The sequence below is a fragment of the Amphiura filiformis genome, chromosome 5, assembly GCF_039555335.1.
Source record: "Amphiura filiformis chromosome 5, Afil_fr2py, whole genome shotgun sequence".
NCBI classification, from domain to species: Eukaryota; Metazoa; Echinodermata; class Ophiuroidea; order Amphilepidida; family Amphiuridae; genus Amphiura; species Amphiura filiformis.
The window spans coordinates 71,152,134-71,172,018 of NC_092632.1; the positions used below are offsets into that span (position 1 = coordinate 71,152,134).

General features: G+C 35.7%; 1 protein-coding gene across 1 annotated transcript in view; it reads right to left on the reverse strand.

Annotated features, from left to right (window-relative positions):
- LOC140153656 (uncharacterized) overlaps positions 1–19,885 on the reverse strand; it is a 114,299-nt gene that overhangs the window by 10,951 nt on the left and 83,463 nt on the right. Inside the window, 7 exon segments of the mRNA XM_072176456.1 lie at positions 5,967–6,057; positions 9,328–9,474; positions 10,648–10,792; positions 13,630–13,750; positions 16,202–16,261; positions 18,205–18,278; positions 18,875–18,947. Coding sequence (XP_072032557.1) covers positions 5,967–6,057; positions 9,328–9,474; positions 10,648–10,792; positions 13,630–13,750; positions 16,202–16,261; positions 18,205–18,278; positions 18,875–18,947 — 711 coding nt within the window.

The window sequence follows — 19,885 nt, forward strand, 5'->3', positions numbered from 1 at the left end:
GGCATAAATAAGCTGGATACACCCCTGATACATCCGTGCAATAACTTTTGAGACCTTATTTGAAAGCAATTTATTTATATTTTATGATGTCCTGACAATTTAGGCCTATTATAGACATAAGGCCTGTAAGAGTGACACTGATAAATGATAAATTTATTGCAGATCTGTTTGCTTGAATTTGTAACAAGGTTGAAACTGTTTAAGTTTAATCCAAAATAAAGCATTACCTATAGTGGAAACAAGAGCGGAGTATTTTAAGTACTAGTATACCTTCATTATGTGTGTGTGTGGGGGGGGGGGTAAAAGTTTGGGTGTATACAAAAGGGGGGAGGGGGCAAAAAAGTTTTCAGTCCATAAAGAGGGGGGGTTCTAAAAGTTTAACATACAGACAGAGGGGGGGTCAAAAAAAGTTTTGACATACCAAAATCAAAATTTTCCAGCCCCCTACCAAAGTATTTATGAACGTTCCCTTATGTCAAGAATGTAGGCACAATTTCCATGATACCAGTGTTGTGATGTACTATATAGAAATAGGTACCACAGCACAACTGTTGCACTCATTTATTAGGAATGATCATCATTGCATTCCTAATACTAGAACTGCTCAATGACAAGATCGCTTTCACAAGATTAATATTTTGGTTTAATTACAAGTAAATGTGCATTGATACAAATACTGCGTAACATGTGCCGCACTTACTATGTACACTTATAATAATCCATGTAAGTTCAACAAATCTATATATCATAATACAAGTTTGTTAAAACAATTAATATCTGCTAAAACATGTCTGACTCATTAGGCTGGCACATCTAGGTAGAAAGTTAAGACTGAATGTCCCCAATGGCACTAATTAGAAACTAGGCACTAATTAGAAAAGATTAATATGATATTGAGAAATCACACTTCTAACATGCTTTGCAAAAACACAATAACACCAGCATAAACGCAGGAATTCCATTTCGAAAGACACAATAACTAATGGTTTGTCATTTTATGCACGACATCTCAATGTATCATTACAATCCTAATAAATGTCCAAATAGGTAAAAATTGGCTCTTTGTCTAGGATGCTGGAAACTGATAGGCACAGTTGCTGGGTTAAAAAACACAGTAAACAGATCCGTCTAGAAGGGAATAGTGCTGACATAGCATGTCAAATGCTTAAAGATAACTCCATCTGTTCAACAATAGCATTTAAAAATCATAATTATGTTCTTTTATGTGCTTGGCCATGGTCCAATAAAACAGTGGACATTTATACAAATCTACTTGTTTCTTATAATGGAAGTTTATGATGAATATGCAGTCCTACATGTAGAGCGCAGTGCCACAAATCCCAGAGACACAGTAACTTGACATTTCATTTTCTTTCGAACATTTACAAATGAATAGGCCTACATGTAAGATTTCCACTCCTCTGCCACCTGTATTTATTTATCAATAATCCCATGCTCAAGTAGGCCAAAATAATAAATTGTTTGATTGGCGCAACCCTACCTACTCTATATATACTGCAGGATATTTTTAAAATTACTTTTGAGGGAGGAAAACAAAAGAGACAATCTTAATTTAATATATTATAGATAATTGTTTAATTGTTGCTTTTATTATGGGTAATGTACTGCATTTTTCTGGTATTTCATAATTTTCTGTGCTGCTTTTTTTCGTTCTTATTTTGCAATGCATTCTTTTTGCAGTGATGCTACTGCTATATAAATGCTTCAAATGTACTTAACTTGTTTTTTTGTTAGGCACTACTTGTAATTTACTTGCTTTGCATCTGTTTTGAGAACTTTTGCTTATCAATGACTTTTATGAACAATCCTGATGAATCTGTTTCATGCTTTAAATGCATGTATAATAAATAAAATGGAATAAGGTACTTTGTAACCATGAATAAAAAGAAGTTAAAAAAAGAGAATTTTAACCATCTTATGATATCCTGCCCATATCACTGTCTTTGAGTATTCAAGTTTTGAATTTTTCCAAAACAGGCAAGATTACTATTAGTGTCTTTGACACCCAAAAAAATCACTACCTACTAACACAATTGTAGTTAAAGGAAGGTGACCTGATATATTTGGAAAATCAAATTCTTTAAAACTTACGTATAACATAAAATGTCATCCCTTTCAAGCACTCATGCAAAAAGAACATGTAAATGTTTTTTTGTAAATTCATAACCTACATTTAGTGTGCCTTGGGTGAATTTGTAATCTGGTGTGCCAAAGTACAGCCTTACATTATGACATGCTCCAGTTGTCTACAAATTGGCAACTACCAGCCAGTGATCACCATCTCAGGTAGCTGATGACATCAGATGGTATCCGATGAAAGGTCTATATAGGCCTTTAGCTATTCCATTTAGAATCCACATTACCCCTGTGGCAAAGTTAAGAAATATCTGCCACGGGGGAGTATGAATTTCAAATGGAATGAACAATTTACTGCTTCATTTCACACTCACCCTCCCACTGTTGAAGATTCAGGTTAAATCCTTCTCAGAGGGTGTATGAAATTGAAATGGAACTGCCTAATAGGCTTATTCCATTTGAAATTCATACTCCCGGCCTGTGGAAGATATTTTCCAAATCTTCCACAGGGGTAATGTGGATTTTATACAAAAGTTTCACTTTATTTTCAATTTGACTTCAACATTTTTCAAAAAAAAAAAAAAAAGACAAAAGGCTAATGAACAATAAAACTTAGAATAGACCTTTTGGATGCAATAAATAACACCCCAGCAATATAACATTATATAACTTCTACCCCCCCTCGTTCTATCTGCACTGTCAATAATGAAAATATTCATCAATTTCATAATCAGAGCTGCAATAAAGCACTTGCTGAATGGCATCCACATATGGTATGCTAATAATGTACATGCTGATAATCTACTAAATACACCATGAATTACAGGAATTAAGCTAAGCCCCAGTGTTGGAAACTAGTTGCCACTATTAAACTAAAATATGGTTGAATGACCTTTAGAAATTTAGTGTTGCTGCAAAACATGAGGAACACATGTTAGGATACATGATGAAAAAAAGAACAAAACAAAAAAGTGAAAAAAAAACCCACTCAAAACCCATACCAACAACAAACAAAATATAAATTAACAAAATACAGAAACACACCCACACAACCAGGCACACAATACACACCCCCATACATCAATATACCCCACACACAGACAATCAAACATGCAAAACTTAAATCATGTGTGTGTGTGGGGGGGGGGGGCAAACATCACAACCAACCAGCGTTCGAAATAGGGCCGGTCAGCCGGCCATTGGCCTGTAACTTTTTGGCCTGGCCGGTAACTTTCCTGACTAGCGGTAGAGTTGCCGGCCAGGCTGGCCGGTAACTTTTTAAAGCTCAAAGTTTTAGTTTATCTGTCATTATTAGTCTATCTGTCATTATTTATTAAATCAGTTACGAAGCACGGTATAAAATAAATTAAATAGTTTCAACCCGAAACAATTCAGTCCCGGTCTTGCCAGAAACATTTCAACGGTTCAATCACCGCTTCTACCAGCCTAAGTTTTATTCTGTGCATTTTGAATTAGTACCAACGTATTTCATCATAGTAGATAACGAGATGCCCGTTTTGAACAGCCTGAGTCGGACGCTACAGTCTCTGACATCAGAAATATTGATTATGTAATTAGAAGTTATTATAAACGGTGGAGGGGCTTACCTGAATTACATTTTGACATTTGACAGGGTGTGCCGATGGAACTCTAAACTTCTACCCGTATTTAAACGGATTTTTAAACCTAAAAAAATGGCTGATTCGACCGTTTTTGACCATCTTATTTCTCAAATCTGGACCCATGTTTGATCTTTTTTTACCTAAAAACGGCTGATTAGACAGTTTTTGACCAAATTTTCTCAAATCAGGACTCATGTTTAGGGATTTTTTTCTCAAATCGGGACCCATGTAAAGATTTGTTGCAGTTGCCACTTTAGTTCAGACTCCCAAAACTTACAGCTGCATGGGACAATTTCCCAGGAACTGGGGTAAAACTACCCGTAGTAGACACGTCCCTAAAGTACCTAGTCAGAATTATAATTATACAGTTCATTTTAAATATGCATGACAAATAATTCCTTGGTTTAAGACATCGCTACCCAGCAAACACAAAACGTTTTCGACATCATTCGCAAAAGGTTAGAATAGGTTGCCAGAAAATGTTTAAAATATGTCGGGTTATATAAAGGGTATAAAACCTTTTCATAACATTCATAAACATTTTTTTGATAACTTGTTTGCTATTTTCAATAACATTTTTAAACATTTTGAAAATACTGTAGTATGTTTTCATACTAAACGTTTTAAATCGTTTTGTGTTAGTTGGATATTGAACTTGTGTAATACGGTATGTTGATATGTGTCCCAGCATATAATTTCCCGTTTCAAAGCTCTAAAAAGTTTTGGCCGCTAACTTTTCACCCGGGCCTGTAACTTTTCAGAGTTACAGGGCCGGCTGGCCTGTAACTTTTTGAGGCATATTTCGAACACTGCAACCAACCAAACAAAAACAACACACTGCATAATCAACCATGTCTTATTTAAAATAAGTAAAAGTTTGCAATATTTTATTTTCATAATTGACATCAATTATTATTATCTCTTCCATCTTGTGTTTTTTAATCATTTTGGTGTTCAAGTATTCTTTGTAATTTTGATGGAAATAAATTGAATTGAATTGAATCGATTCACAATCCACAATGCTATTGGTGTTGGTTTAAAGCCCATGATTGGTCCGATTCCAGGTCACAGACATGTCATTCACACACATGTCTGTAAGGCTATAGTATTCAGAGACCTTGCTAAAAGCTTTGACAACAAATCCTGTGACACCTTTAAATCCATCTTTTCCTATACTTTTACACAGAAAAGAACTTTGCACACTTTTGGAATTAGGACGTTTCCTTCAAACTGTCATTCTGGGGTTTAGAGGTTTAAGTTCTGACTGCCGCTCAGTGATAATGTCTGTGAATAAAGTAGGCCTATCGGTCATTGAATATAGGTCAGAAGGTAACATGTCCATGATTTCAACATTAGAGCAGTTGTTGCACACACTTGTACCATAACCCTTCTTGAAGCCAAATAAATACAAAGATATATCTACACACATTCATTCCACTGACCTTCCTACCACACCTATAATGTCTCACATTTTACTCTTATTTTTTTTTCACATTTTCTTTTTATGTGATAAAGTTACCTTAGGTCAGTCACTTAAGTTGTTAAATATTGTATGTTGTTTTTGGAGGAAAAAAATGACTACACTAACACCACTGATTCAACCATGTAAGCTTACATGGTTGAATCAGTGGTGTTAGTGTAGTCATTTTTTTCCTCCAAAAACAACATACAACATTTAACAACTTAAGTACAAGTGAAATGTTTTGAAATCGCTGAATGATACAAATAAATTTTATGTGTGAAGTCCATTTAAAAAGCAAGAGTCAAAGTTGAAGCAATTTTCATATCATACCAACTACTGCAAACTGAATGAAGGTAGTGGTTTTGATTGTATTCCTTTTTTGTAGAGCAAGTCAAGTATATCTATTTTTGTATCACATCAATTGCAGTTAATTCCAATTAATTTATTTTCATTTTAATTTATATTTTCACACAATATTTGTCAGTACCAGTAATTACAATACATGCCTTCAATGACAAATGTTTAAGAACAAATCAAATTGGGTGAAAAAATGTATGGCATACAAATACATGTAACTACCCTCTACACCCTATATTGTAGGCTTATGGCATGAGATAGAGGTTCATTAGGGTTGGGTTTAGGATTAGCGTTCAGGGTTTAAGTTAGGGTCATGGTGTGTGAAAAATTTGGTAATTCTACATACAGGTTAGTGATATGAAATCAATAAGAATCTATAACCAAACATTTTGCTGGTCCCCCCACTCCCACTACGATAAAAAACTCACCAATCCGCCAGCTTTCTTGGCACCCTTCTTGAGTAACTCGGAACTCTTCTCTTCTTGCTTCTGTTTCACTTTCTCTGTTGCTTCTTTTAACCTACAAATTGAATACAAAACAGTGATGTTAAAATTCACATGCCTGTAGTGTTGAAAAAGTCACTTGGAAGTTACCAATAATATGCCAATAGAGGGATGTAAGTAACCCTGAAGAAAAAATACGGAAAATACGGAAAAAACGCGTAAATTCGGGCTAAAAAGCCCAAAATGGGCTGAAAATAAAAGAAATTATGTAAATCTGGACTACAAAATTACAGAATTCTGTAAAAATACAGAAAACTTACATCCCTGCTGAACAGAGGGATATATTTTGAATGCCATGTTACTTTTTAGTTGGTCCTTTTGCTGGACTAATATGGTCCTGTGTCACAACCTGGGGTACCTGTTACATAGTAGAAAAATGAAATGTTTCAAACATTTTACCTACACGTCTCATTTGAAGTGGTTTATCCTCCTGAGCATTTTGACACCTTTTTTATGGAAATCGGTTAAAAAATGAGGGAGTGCAGGCAAAAACAATCACAAAGTAGGTGGGATTTAACCCCACCTCTTTTTTTCACATTTACAATAATTCTGAGCAAGTATTAGTCTTTTAAATGACCTTCTGTATTTATTTACTTGGTTTAGATGTCTGGGAGTTCATTTAAACATTTTTTTACTAGATTCAAATTTTTAATGGGGGTTTTAGATCAAATTTACGATACTGAATCCCCCCTAATCCTCAACCACCCTTGGCACATTTCATGCCAAACGTCATAAGAAAATAATTAAACATTATTTTAAAACAGGTTAAAAACATGAGTAATATAGAATAAATTAGCCTCAATTTAAGACCTAATTGAATCTTCTAAGTGAAGGAATACTCAAGAGACAGTGTGTTGAAATCCAAGCTGCACATCAAAATGTAACAAAACCACCTTTTTGGGTACCCCAGTATATGACACAGGATCATATACAATCACTATTTGGGTACATTACAATAATCTTAATCACAACTTTGACTTATTAGTTTCAATGTGATCAATAATAATGTAAAATACTCTGGCCCTTTGAATCCTTTGACAAATGTGCAATAGCTGCCATGTGTAGATGAGTACAATATAGTGTGTGTAAATTGCCAATTGTTCACAGGGCAGCTATTGCACTAACCCACTTTTGGCACTGAGCAGTCAAAATAATACACCTGATGTCATGAAAATGGACATAGATTTGCTAAAATTTCTGAAATAAATCTGAGACTGCATGAGGGCGCTATAGCATATCAATGTGTTGTCTCAGATGATGCAGGTCAACACAGCAACCATAATCAATGTGGAAAAAGGATTTGCATTCTTGCTTTTTACATGTACTGGTGGTGCTGAGTAAAGTGTTTTTAGTGTCATGGGACTTCAGTACTTTGTTTTGCCTAAACATTAATGAATAAAATGACACTCATAAATGTTAATGCTGTTTTTGAAAAAAAATACGCTCCCCCAACCGAGAGTTGGCAACAACAAATGCAGGGGTGAATGCAATAGTACTTGTCGCAAGGTTTGTTTTACTGAATGAAATTCTGCAATAGCAAAATGTGAGAAATGATTTTCTTCTTCTTGGAAGTTCTTGATTTGCATACCTTTGTTTAAATTGAAAATTGTTAAAGTGCATAATTTTAAGGGGGTACTACACCCCTGCCCATTTTTGCCTATTTTGCATTTTTCTCAAAATTATAGCACATTAAAAAGTAAGATATGTATATTATAGGGGCAAGGACTACAACTACTGCACTGAAAATTTTATTTCAGCACAGACAACAGTTGTGGAGTTACAGTCAAAAATGAGGGAAACCCAATATTTGATCAATAAATCCATAACTTCTTGCTTTGAGTTGCTGAATTTTCAGTACAGTAGTTGTAGTCCTTGCCCCTATAATATACATATCTTACTTGTTACCAATGTGCTATAATTTTTGAGAAAAATGCAAAAATAGGCACAAAATTGGCCAGGGGTGTAGTATCCCCTTAATCTTATCTGTCAATTTACATCCAGTTGCCTGCCGGGCATGTCAGTCTGTGTTTTTGGTTGCCAAATATTGCTTGTCAAGGGCAGCTGGGCAAGCTTTTCTGCCAGCCCTGTAAATAAGTTTGACTCTTTATTTTTAATAGTGAATCCTTTTTTTAGCAGTTTCACATTAGGCAATCTCAATGGTAATCATAACCATGATGAAGGAATGCTATCAATTATTCCATTTACTACGGACCGTTCACAAACACTTGTAAGGGGGGCTTGATGCAAAAGGGGGGCCTGACATTTTTGATCCTCCTAAGGGGGGAGGGCCTGAAAAAATGACAGCAAATTTTCCTGGAAAAATTGAGTTTATATGCTTTTCTATGGGGTTGACCAATAATTTTCATGTCAAAAAGGGGGGCCTTGAATTTTTTTGGTCTGTAAAGGGGGGGGGCCTGAAAAATTCATGATGAATTTTTTTTTTTGCATAAGGCCTCCCCTCACAAGTGTTTGTGAACGGTCCCCATCACAAACAAATTTCATTATCTACCACAGTTATCAGACAAGTAGGATGACATATTTGATTTTCATACAAATACTTCTTCAAATTACTCAGAAAAAAATACATTTTGTTCAAAAGAGTGAAAGTTTTGGCAACATTGAAAACTTGACATTAGTGGGTCACAAGTCACATTCACTGATTTGAATATCTATGAATACATTGTTGGGTCTATCCTTCATGTAATTATTTCGTGTCAGCTAATCCTAACCCTAATCCTAACCCTAAACTAACCCCAACCCTAATTTTGTGTATAATTACATGAAGGAGTAACCCATTGTTGCAATATCTTCTACTAGACCTACTTATGACAAAAAGCTCTGCAAAAATCCTCAAATTTAATTTCTTGTAAATTGTTTGACTCTTAGCTCATTGAAAAAGTAAGTATGGAGCACAGATCAGAAAATATATAGAACCAATGACCAACAGGTAAAAGTCCAGAATCACCTCACCCATTAATGAGGCTCAATCATTCCACAAAGTACGAGAGAGGAAACTGCTACGCACATTTTTACAGTCTTTTGCCTAAACACAAAGACACACAACATTCTATCTTGAAATTGCGAAGACATGCACTACTGGTGTGATTTGTTACACAAAGCCGATCATATGATTGGCCCTCATGAATATGCAAGAATTCTCAGCATACAAAGCACAGGGACTTTGCCTGTTCATGAATAGTCTGTATATTTTCTCGACTGTGGGTATGGAGTGCCCTTAGCAGCTGTTTTTAGCTTGTATTTTATGGGAAAATCAATCTCAACTCACCTCTTCTTGGCTAATCTGTGCTGCTCTTTCTTCCAGATTGCTTTGAAATCTCGACAAAAAGGTGCCCATAAATTGAAGAAATAATTAGGTGTCATGTCATCTCCTGATTTGGGTTTCATGCAGTAAAAGCTTACTACACCAGTGAACCTGGAATGGGAAGAAGCAAACAATACGAAATCATTTCAGGTACATGGATTGGATTTGAAGGTGTGATGCTCTAAAGGATTATGTAAGCATTCATATTTAAATAAATAAATAAACAAATAAATGTGCTTTATATTTATTCCGCCGTCATTAGAATATGTTTGCAGCCTACAAGTGGCGCAGGGTCCATCACTAAGAAGACTGTGACTACCCCTAACAGCTTCCCATTGCACCTGGGTGGGGTGAGGCAAGCGAGGCAAAGCGCCTTGCCCAAGGGCGCAATACTGTGGTGGGACGGGGAATCGAACCCACGCACGTCGAGCAAGCTCTCAGATTATGAGTCCAAGGCCGTAACCACTGAGCCACCGTGCCCTCTTATTTGATATTGCGACCAGCGAAATATGCACCTAATATACTACCAAACTCAGAATGGGGAGAAAGATTGGGCGTACAAGTATCCTTGTACCAAGCATAATCAAATTAGTCTTTCCATTCAAGAGTTAGAGTAGCAATTGAAATCATTTTTGTCACACTTACAAAGGAAGAATTCTATTTAAAAGAACATGTATTCCTTCTATCTAATGCAGGGGTCCACAAATAGCGGCACACGCGCCACTTGTGGCGCGCTGTGGCTTCCTGAGTGGCGCCGTTTAGATTAAAACAAAATAAATCACACATGCACAAAGGAGAACATAAATTCCCATGTTCTCCTTGAAAAGACAGGCTAAAATAGTACAAAATGTTGCACCAAATGGCGTCATTTGCACCTCAAATTAAAATTCGATAGCTTCACAGGGGGCACACTCCCCCCGGCGGTGATAAAGCACCGCGATGGCTGCTTCGAAGCCATTGAGTGGCGCTTTGCAGTTTTCTTTTGTTTCATCTATTTGAGGAAGCCTGATCTAATGTATTGGCTCAAAAAAGTGGCAATTTAATTTGCCTGCCAAGAGATTTTTGGGTACAATTTCTCCAAGTTTGGCTAGTGGTCAGATTTCATAAGCCCAATTAGTCCTATATACTCAGTGCTTACAATTTCACATCTTACATCACCTACATTTTGTAGAAAAAATAAATCAATAAAATGGATCCATTTGTTAGGGCTAGCCTACTGGCTTAGGAAGCCTGACCACTAGCTAAGCTTCAAGAAATCTGACCTTGGGAGTCCAAGAAACTTACCTTTGAATTGAATGTTGTAATTTCTCTTGTGTATCTTCAAAATCTTGGTTAGCTTGTCTTAAGAAATTCTCCATGTTGTCTTTGAATGGCTGCAGCTGGTCTTCTTCAGTTTTATCTAATACTTTGGCTACTTTACCCTCACAACCTGAGGAGAGATACAAAAACACAATGTACATTAAAGCTACATAGCTACTTAAAGGGCAGGTCTATTGCAAAAACAAGTTTATCTCTTATTCGAAGAGAATAATTATTACATTACAAGTTGACACTTGCTGCAATTTTTTTGTTTGTATTTCTCCTGAAAAAGGAGAAATTGTGTGGGTAAAGTTCAGCCTCGTACGTGTTCTTCCCCCGTTTGAAGCGTACGTGATCTCCTCCCATTTGGCTGATGACGTAGGTAAATGAAGCGGGCACTTTATCATGCTCTCATCATACAATCACAATCACTTTGACAAGTTTGACATAAGCAACAATGAGTTGTACTATCACTTACCATAACAATGCTGCATAACAATATGCACACTATTGTTCTCATTTCGGGAACAAAGCCCACACAGTATTGTTACTATGCATTTGCTTTGTAATATTTCATCCAACTGAAACTATAGCATTGCAATATACAGGGAAATCAGATACATAAGTTTGTGGACTTAACACGGTTTATATGCTAGTCTCAGATGAAATTCTAAGCTCAAATTATGTATTTATTTTTTAGGCCTAATATTTCTCATGATATTGACATACATATGAATTGTAATATCACAATTGTCTAATATATAAAAAAGAAGCGGCTGATTTTATCCATATGTTTAAAAACCATTAAATTTGTAATACTTAATTTGGAATTTTTTTCTGTGAACAACAGTATACGTTCTGTCCATTGAGAGCGTTTATAGTCCCTTTTCTCAAAGTGGGCACAACTCATTTCATGACGTCACCGTTTTTCTAGGCCAAATCTGTCTCGCTTCAAGGAACTCACCGCTTAAGTTGGTTTTTGGAATATCAATTTTAAACGTCTTATTTTCTCAAAAAAGGAGTCATTTTCATTGTCCTCATAATATTAGCTTGCCAATGATATGATGTTGTTTTTGCAATAGACTTGCCCTTTAACATAACCATATGATTAGGTCCTAGTCAAAACATCCCACGCAAAAATAATTGTTCATGCTATTGTATCCCATTCTCTCCATAAAGTTTATGAAGACTTTCAATGCTGTGTAGTGGATTTAAAGCTAAGGATCTCTTCTTTGTGCGAGTTGTAGAAATATACTTCGAAAACACGAAAAGGAACAGTTGGCTTGTATAAGACTAATAAAAGTCGATTTTAAGTTTCCCGTTATTTCATTTTCTGACCCTCACTTGAATTCATTATTGTGATTTTCCAAAAAATAATGATAAAAACTGGTTAGGGTTGAGTCGGAATTGGCAGATATACTGTACTTCACCAACTTATCCTGGAACCTAGGATTAAGTGCAGATATCAGAACCGGGGATGGTCCCCCTTCTCTTTTCGAATAGCTCTGACACTTTAACGTGTACAGGGATGAATCCTCCTGAACACGGGACCAACGGCTTTACGTGACTTCCGAACCACGGGACATCGCACACACACTACCTATATCTGCACGTGCTAAGCAGTGTATGGGGGCGAGAAGAAAATCTACAATTAAATTCTGTGATGAAACTGAACTCAATTGAAGGATTCCCGAACATATAGGAACTTTTTGGGAGGAAAGAGAATTTTCACCTAAGGCAAGCCCAAGGCACGAACTCTCGTCGATCTTATCTCCCAGCCGACAGCGCAACGCCTTAACCGCTCGGCCATCTCAGTTGAAATCCATACACCCCCTATGGAAGACATGACCTTAATCTTCCACACATGGAATGTGTATTTCAAATGGGGTTACCTGAATTGGTGACTCCATTTGAAATCTACATCCCCTGTGTGGGAGATGCAGGTCATATCTTCTATAGGGGTGTATAGATTTCAACTGGAATAGCATATTTCAATGGCTGATCAAGCAGAGTATATGATATGATTTCTGTTGATGACAGCGCAAACAATAGTATAACAAAATTAGCAAATGGTTGAATATCATACTGAAACTTTCATATTTAAGACAGCAAGAGGGCGCTATAGCATGTCACTGTGTTGTCTCAGGTGATGCAGGAAGGGAATAATTATTGTCTTTCAGCACAAACATAATTAAAATATATTTAGTTTTGCTACAATGCATTTAAAAAAACCGTAATATATTTTTTCAGACCTGCCAACCTTTGAGATCACAAAACTTTATTCTGAAACCCCAAAAGTTGTATTTTTCATTTAAAAAACGTATTTTCTAAAAATATCAAGCGTTGAAGAGCTTACGTACAATGTTATATGTTCCACTTAAGTTTGAGCGATGCTGAAAATCCACACTACAAATTGCACATCATGCATGATTTCCTCATTTTCCGTGACGACTACGCGGTTTAGCCATTCCTACTTCCAAAGTTCTTTCTGATCTGCTTCAAACGATTCTGAATCCATCTTTGTCCCCCGTTCAATAAAATTACAGTCCATAGAGGCCATATTCCTTCCTTTTCCACATAAGCTATGTTGGGAAGAAACATGATTCTCTGTAGACATCGGATGAATTGGATTGTAAAATGATTCAAGAAGACTGGCCATGTTAACAATCTAGCAATATGGCTGTCATCAACATCATACCCACGGCAACTTTCGGTTATACACACATGTATAGATGACTGCTACCCCCGGTTTGGGTATCATATAGCCTCATACACACTTACAATGCATGTAACGGCAATTTAGTCTCTTTCATACCTTTTTAAAATGGGGATTTTTATATATTCTTTTGGTCAATGTTCACTGTATTTTTCTTGGAAAAAAACGTACGCCCGTATTTTTGACGAATTCCTGTATGAAATACGGGAAAAACTTACTAGGTGGCAGGTCTGTATTTTTTCTTCACCTACCTCTAAGATCTTTCTTCACTCTCTTCAATTCTTTTTCAATGTCTTCAAATTTTAAGAGAGCTGCTTGTCCAATCTTATCGGGTTCTGGTACTGGACACTGAGCCATTTCTGTGCCTGCATTCTGAAAAGTACAAAATGGATCAGACAATTAGACCCAATGCTGTAAATAGTCCATATGAAAATGTATGTAATAATAATGAGGGTTTTGTTTTCTTGTTTATTTTGGGATTTAAAGGAGTATTTCGTGATCCTATCATCCACTTTTCATGACATTTTTCAGTAGATATCCACAACAAAAAGCTTATTTCTAAAATTTCAGTTGATTCCAATTTTACATTCAATTTGCGAGTGATGCATGGTTTCTGTGTATCTCACTGTAGGCCCATGTTGTAATACAACATTGACGATATTTTTGCTAAATGAATTAATCAGCAAGATTTTTTTTGTACACAAACATTATGTAGCAAGAGGTTTCCAGTTCTATAAAAATCTTGGTTGTGGATCATGAAATGCCCCTTTTTGAAAAGGCAATTATAACATCCCTTTGTGACATTTATGAATGAGTTAATGACTGGATATGATTTAGTTGATGTTCAAATCAATCAAATGACTATTATCAATGAACTTGCAAGTTCAATCTTTTCTTCACAATGCAGTAAAAATAAAATGGCACACATATTAATACTTGTCACTTGATCTACAACATAATCATAACTATAGTCTATATATCTACCCCCAGTCAGCTGCACTAGCTTTGAAGTTCAGCGTGTTCTGTGTTAGCTTAGCGTTACTTGGTGTGTAAACATATTTTTACGCGCGCTATCTAAGTGGCGCATATGTACACGCAAAAAACAAGGCTAAGCCAACGCAGCACACGCTAAACTTCAAAGCTAGTGCCAATGACTGAAGGTAGATATATAGATTATAGCCATCGACCTCTATAGTGTGTTTCGTCTCAAGTTGAGAGGAACGCAATGTTCGATTTGTATTGTGCACGCTAACATAATCCCGCAGGCATATACATATGCGTAGAAGGGCGATTTGTTGTTACACTGGCGAAGCAGAAACGTACAGATTCAAATTTGCCACTGCAAAATCCAACATGGCGTTACTCTCAACATGACAGGTGACACACTATAATCAATATTCTATTGATACACTTTCGTTCTGGTTGCCTTTACATATAATGGGCTATTCCATTTAAAATCCACACCACCCCTGTGGAAGATTTTGGAAATATCTTCCATAAGGCGACAAAAAAAAAAAGAAAGCCTGTTCTACGGGCGGACGGACCTTTCTAGTAGGGTCGGTCGGTCGGTCGGCCGGCCATTTATTTATTTATTTTTTTTAAATGACCCAAAAAAATCACCAAAATCTGTTAATAATTTGCAATTTGAGAAAATACAAAAAACAAATTTGTTCCTGAAATTTCTGAAATTTGGGTTGGCATTCATTTGTACAGGAAATTTGTTTTCTTCCCAATTTGTTCAAAATCTGGGTCGGTCGGACCTGTAGAACAGGGTTTTCTTTTTTTGTCGCTCCCCCTGTATTATGGCTTTACCTATATCTTCCACAACTGGAGTAAGTATTTCAAATTGAAGTTACCCAATTGTGTATTCTATTCAAAATTGATACTCCCTCTGTGGCAGACTTTAGCTAAATCTTCCACAGGGGTAGTGTGGATTTTAAATGGAATATCCCAATTAGGTCACCGATTTGCAAGTTGGTTCATAACAATTAAAAACACAAATATTGACAATAGTTATTGACTACAGAGTTCCAGATATTTCAATGCCTATTACATTTAGTTGCAAAAACAACTGAAGTATGAAAGTATTTGATTAATAAATTGTGTCTCTTGCTACGTGTGAAAATATATCAACAGAAGTCACGCCTACAGGTCAGTGAATTCAAATGGGAAATGCAAACAAAACTATAAAACTTATTGGGGTGGAAAATAGGTGTTGGCTTATGCTCAGTGTCAATCAACACAAACAGTATGGGTGTATATGTGAAATGATCACGCAAAGTTATTCATCTATTCCTAAAGATGTATTTTCATTTCTTTTTCATTAACTTTTTAGCCTATTACAGAGATTATAAAATATCCTGCAAATTCCACAAAATTGCTAATTATTGAGAAGTGAATACCATCATGTTGTAGACAATGATATTGATAAACGTAAAATAATTTTATCATCATAACAATAGAATACCTTTGCATACTGTGCTTTAAGTCAGGACTTAAGTTACGACGTGTACTTTCATGATTCAATAAAGCAGTTGTTAAAATTTACGCTAAATTACGTGTGTACAAAATCATACCATTTTAATTATTTGGAGATCACTATACATTAAATTAATCAGTATTCTAAAATGGGCATACTATGAAGCTTTTAACACATATTATTTTGAATGAGGTCAGACGGCACACTTGACACCCCAGGCACACTTTGCGAGGACTATTGAAGAAATCTTGCTTTTCAAGTTTACACACAGCTAATCACAAAAATTCAGTTAATCTTAAAAAAAAAAACCATCAGCGTAACCTACAGATAGCAGCATTTCTTACCTCATCAAGTTTTTCCACATAATATGATACTATATAATGCAGAAGACTGGAACTGTTATCCTACAAAGAAAACAACAAGCAAAGAATAAAATTCATTTTTGAGCATAATATTAATTAAGCACTTCATTGTTTTAATGGCACAGAAAGGAAATCATTTGTTTACTTTTTCCCCTTCTTCAAAGGCATATAAACTAAAAAATATAATACAAAACAATCAATTCTGTAAAGGACCTACCATTTACAGTGAGAAAGAAGTCCTGATTTACACTCATAGTGCAATTATTGGGAGAGCAACTACACAGTAGGTTATTTTGGTGTTTACATGTACATATGGTGTTACCAGGACTTTCATAATCAAGGGGCAGGGATCAGCAGGAATGGCTTACACAGTAGGCAGGGTTAGGTTTTTGTACATGGCAAGGTATCTGAACATGTGATGTCAATTTGATGGTAGATTTCAGAAGCCCTAAAATTATCTCCTGTGAAAATCATATGACAACTTTAATTTCATTAAATGCCCAGAGCTTCATGGCGCTTTGCGCTGTGGACCCTTACCTGGGACCCAACATGTATAAGGTAGGCCTCTAGACAGCGGGCCTTAGTTTAAAAACTGTTGAGAACCCTTGGTCTTAAGTAGTGGGTTTTATGCACTCCCCTCTCTGGTTAGGTCACTGGGTGGAGTATTTCAAATGAAAACTCCTCATCTTCCTTTTAATATGTATCAATTAATATCTGAGGGGTATCAAAAAGTTTTAGAAATGCCCAGAAGTGAAGAGCTATATCAATGAAATTTTGTCAGTGCCATCACTGGTCCTTATGTACACTATGGTGCAAAAATGGTCTCATAAGTATGTTTACTTTTTTTTTTTTTTTTTAGATGTCACTACCTGCCTATGTAACCTCATAACCAGCAAAATGGAGAAAATTGAGGCATGCAGCATGATTAAGTTCCATTTTAGGGTTACAGTGCCCAGAAAATCTGTGATGAAATAAAAATTCCTTTTCCAAAAGGCGACAGTGACATATCACAATCACCACCGAAGATAACTTTCATTTCATCATCAATTTTCTAGGCACTGCAACCCTTCAAAAGCAGGATCTTAATAATGCTGCTTGCCTCAATTTCTCAATCTTGCAGTTTATGCGCAGTAACTGGGGCAGCAGGTTATTGGCATCTAGTGCCACCTGTAAAAAAAGTACACATACTTATGAGATAATTTTTGGACCATAATGTACATAAGGACCAGTGATTGCACTGACAAAATTTCATTGATATAGCTCTTTCACTTCTGGGCGATTTCTAAAACTTTTTGATACCCCCTCGTAGATTGATTTTGGGATAATTGTGCATGACTGAATCCCAACCTTATGCTTACAAGACAAATGTGTGCAAATATGTGACGTGTCATGTCAAAAGGAGACACTTTTGGGCAGGTTATATAAATTTTGAGGTTTTTACATATCTTAAATATAGAGATATTTTGCTCCACAACATCGTTTTCGCCAATGAAATCGGACATTTCTAAGTGAAGATATTGAGTTCGTAACTTATGGTATTATAAAATTCGAAATTGAGATATCGGCCAATAAAAACATTATTGACAATGTTGAGAGTAGGAATTACCTTGAAAAATGTCTCTGAAAATACAAGATGCCAGTTATATTCCGGTCTGAAACTATCAGACAATATTTTAAAAATTAATAACACCACAAATTCACAACAAACCCAAATTGTGAAAAAATCACCCTCCGACAGATTTTTGGCTATTTCTCCATTTACGATCCTGCTCAAAAGTGTCTCCTTTTGACAAGACACGTCACATATGCTCATGTGTTACATGTATCGCAAACACTCTTCTTCTGATGGAAATTCTATCGTACTTGACTTTGCACCAATACAGAAGCTGACAAGTAAAATAACTCTGATTGATGTTTCCTCCATGATATATGAAAAATGTAAAAACATAAATAAAAAAAAAATATTTGCAGGTATAACAACTTACTGCAGTTTTGACATCTTTCAGCTTGGGAAGAATCTCCAGACCAAAGCCATCAGCTTGACCTCTGGTTCGATTCCCTGAAAGGCAAACACAAGACACGGAGTTGATCGTGTGCAAAGGCTTATTTGTGATATTTACACAAAATCAAGTATAGGGAAAAAGAAACTCAATTTTTTTTTTGATTATTTTGTGATGGCAGATATTATGGAAGCTACTTCTTTTTTAATTCCAGAGTAGAAAAAAAAGGTGCGGAACAAAAATTATATTCTCCATTTTTTTCACTAGTATTATTACAACTGACTCGTAAATGCCCTCCCAGCAAATGCAAAAGTGTTCTTAAAATGTTATGAACAAGTTATTAACACGTTTTGGTTTTTATTCAAAATGTTGGAACATTTATAAATTTCGGGTTATATAAAGGCCATGAAAACGTTTAAAAAATTTTATATGAAAAAGCACTTTTTGAAAATTTTACAACAACACTTTGAAAATGTTGTCATAATGTATTTTGAAATCATTTTGGGCAGACAGTTTTGTGAAGTATTTTGTCAATACTTAAATAACATTATCTTCAAATGTTTTGCATCAAGTTTTCAATGTTATTAAAGCATTTATACCCTTTATACGACCTAACGTTTTCTGTAAAACGTTTTGTGTTTGCTGAGCTACTCACCTCCATTCATGTAGTTGCCAAATGTCAATACAATGGAAAGAATATGTTTGACACTTTCATTCTCTTGAAGAGCCTGAACAGAGGGAAAACGTATCAAAAAGTCCAATGTGAGTATCCAACAACAAATTGTTGACAGAATGCAAGAAATGCACTTTAGGTATCTTATGCCTTAGCTTCGTGCAGTTATTATCATGATTGGGAAAAGAGCACATTTGTAAACGTCCATATGCACTTGTTGGCTGCTACATGCATCTTTTTTTACATAATAGCTAGGAATAAATACCAGATTCATCTCAAGTAGAGGTCATTTTAAATCATCCCAAGTCACATGGTTTATGAATGGTTTCTGTATTCCTTAACCATGTGAATTGGGAATGACTTAAAATCACCTCCACTTGAGATGAGTCTGGTATTTATTCCTAGTTATTGTGTAAAAAGAGCCACATGTAGCAGCCAACAAGTGCATCCTTTTGATATGGATATACACATATAATGAGTCTGATACTGCTCCTTGATTCTACCTCTAATTACCTAACACAATCTAGTTGCTAGCTCAAGAGTTAGCCCAGTATCAAGAAAGCCACCATACAGCTTACAGAATAAAGCTGTCTAATCCCTCAATAAGAGGAAGGTGCTTTATCAGTGCAGGGATGGATTTCAAGAGTAATTACGATGCATCGTAGATCCATTAACACAATCATACCCAAGTTACAGATTTGGAACTAGGACAGAAGCACATTGTACAGTTAGGTCTGTATGCACAAAACAAATTAGACCTGGTCTAACTATGGAAATTAGTCTAGGGAGAAGGAACTCTTTGGTATTTACATACCTTATTCTATATTATTTTCGATTCAGTTAACGGCAAATACATGTAGCTTACAAGTTTAACTTTTGGACTTAGCTAGGAGTAAAGCAGGTAAAGAAAAAAGAGTAAAAGGATTCCTCCCTATTGTCTAACCTCATAGTTAGACCAGATTTAAAGTTAGACCTGGTCCAACTTGTTTTGTG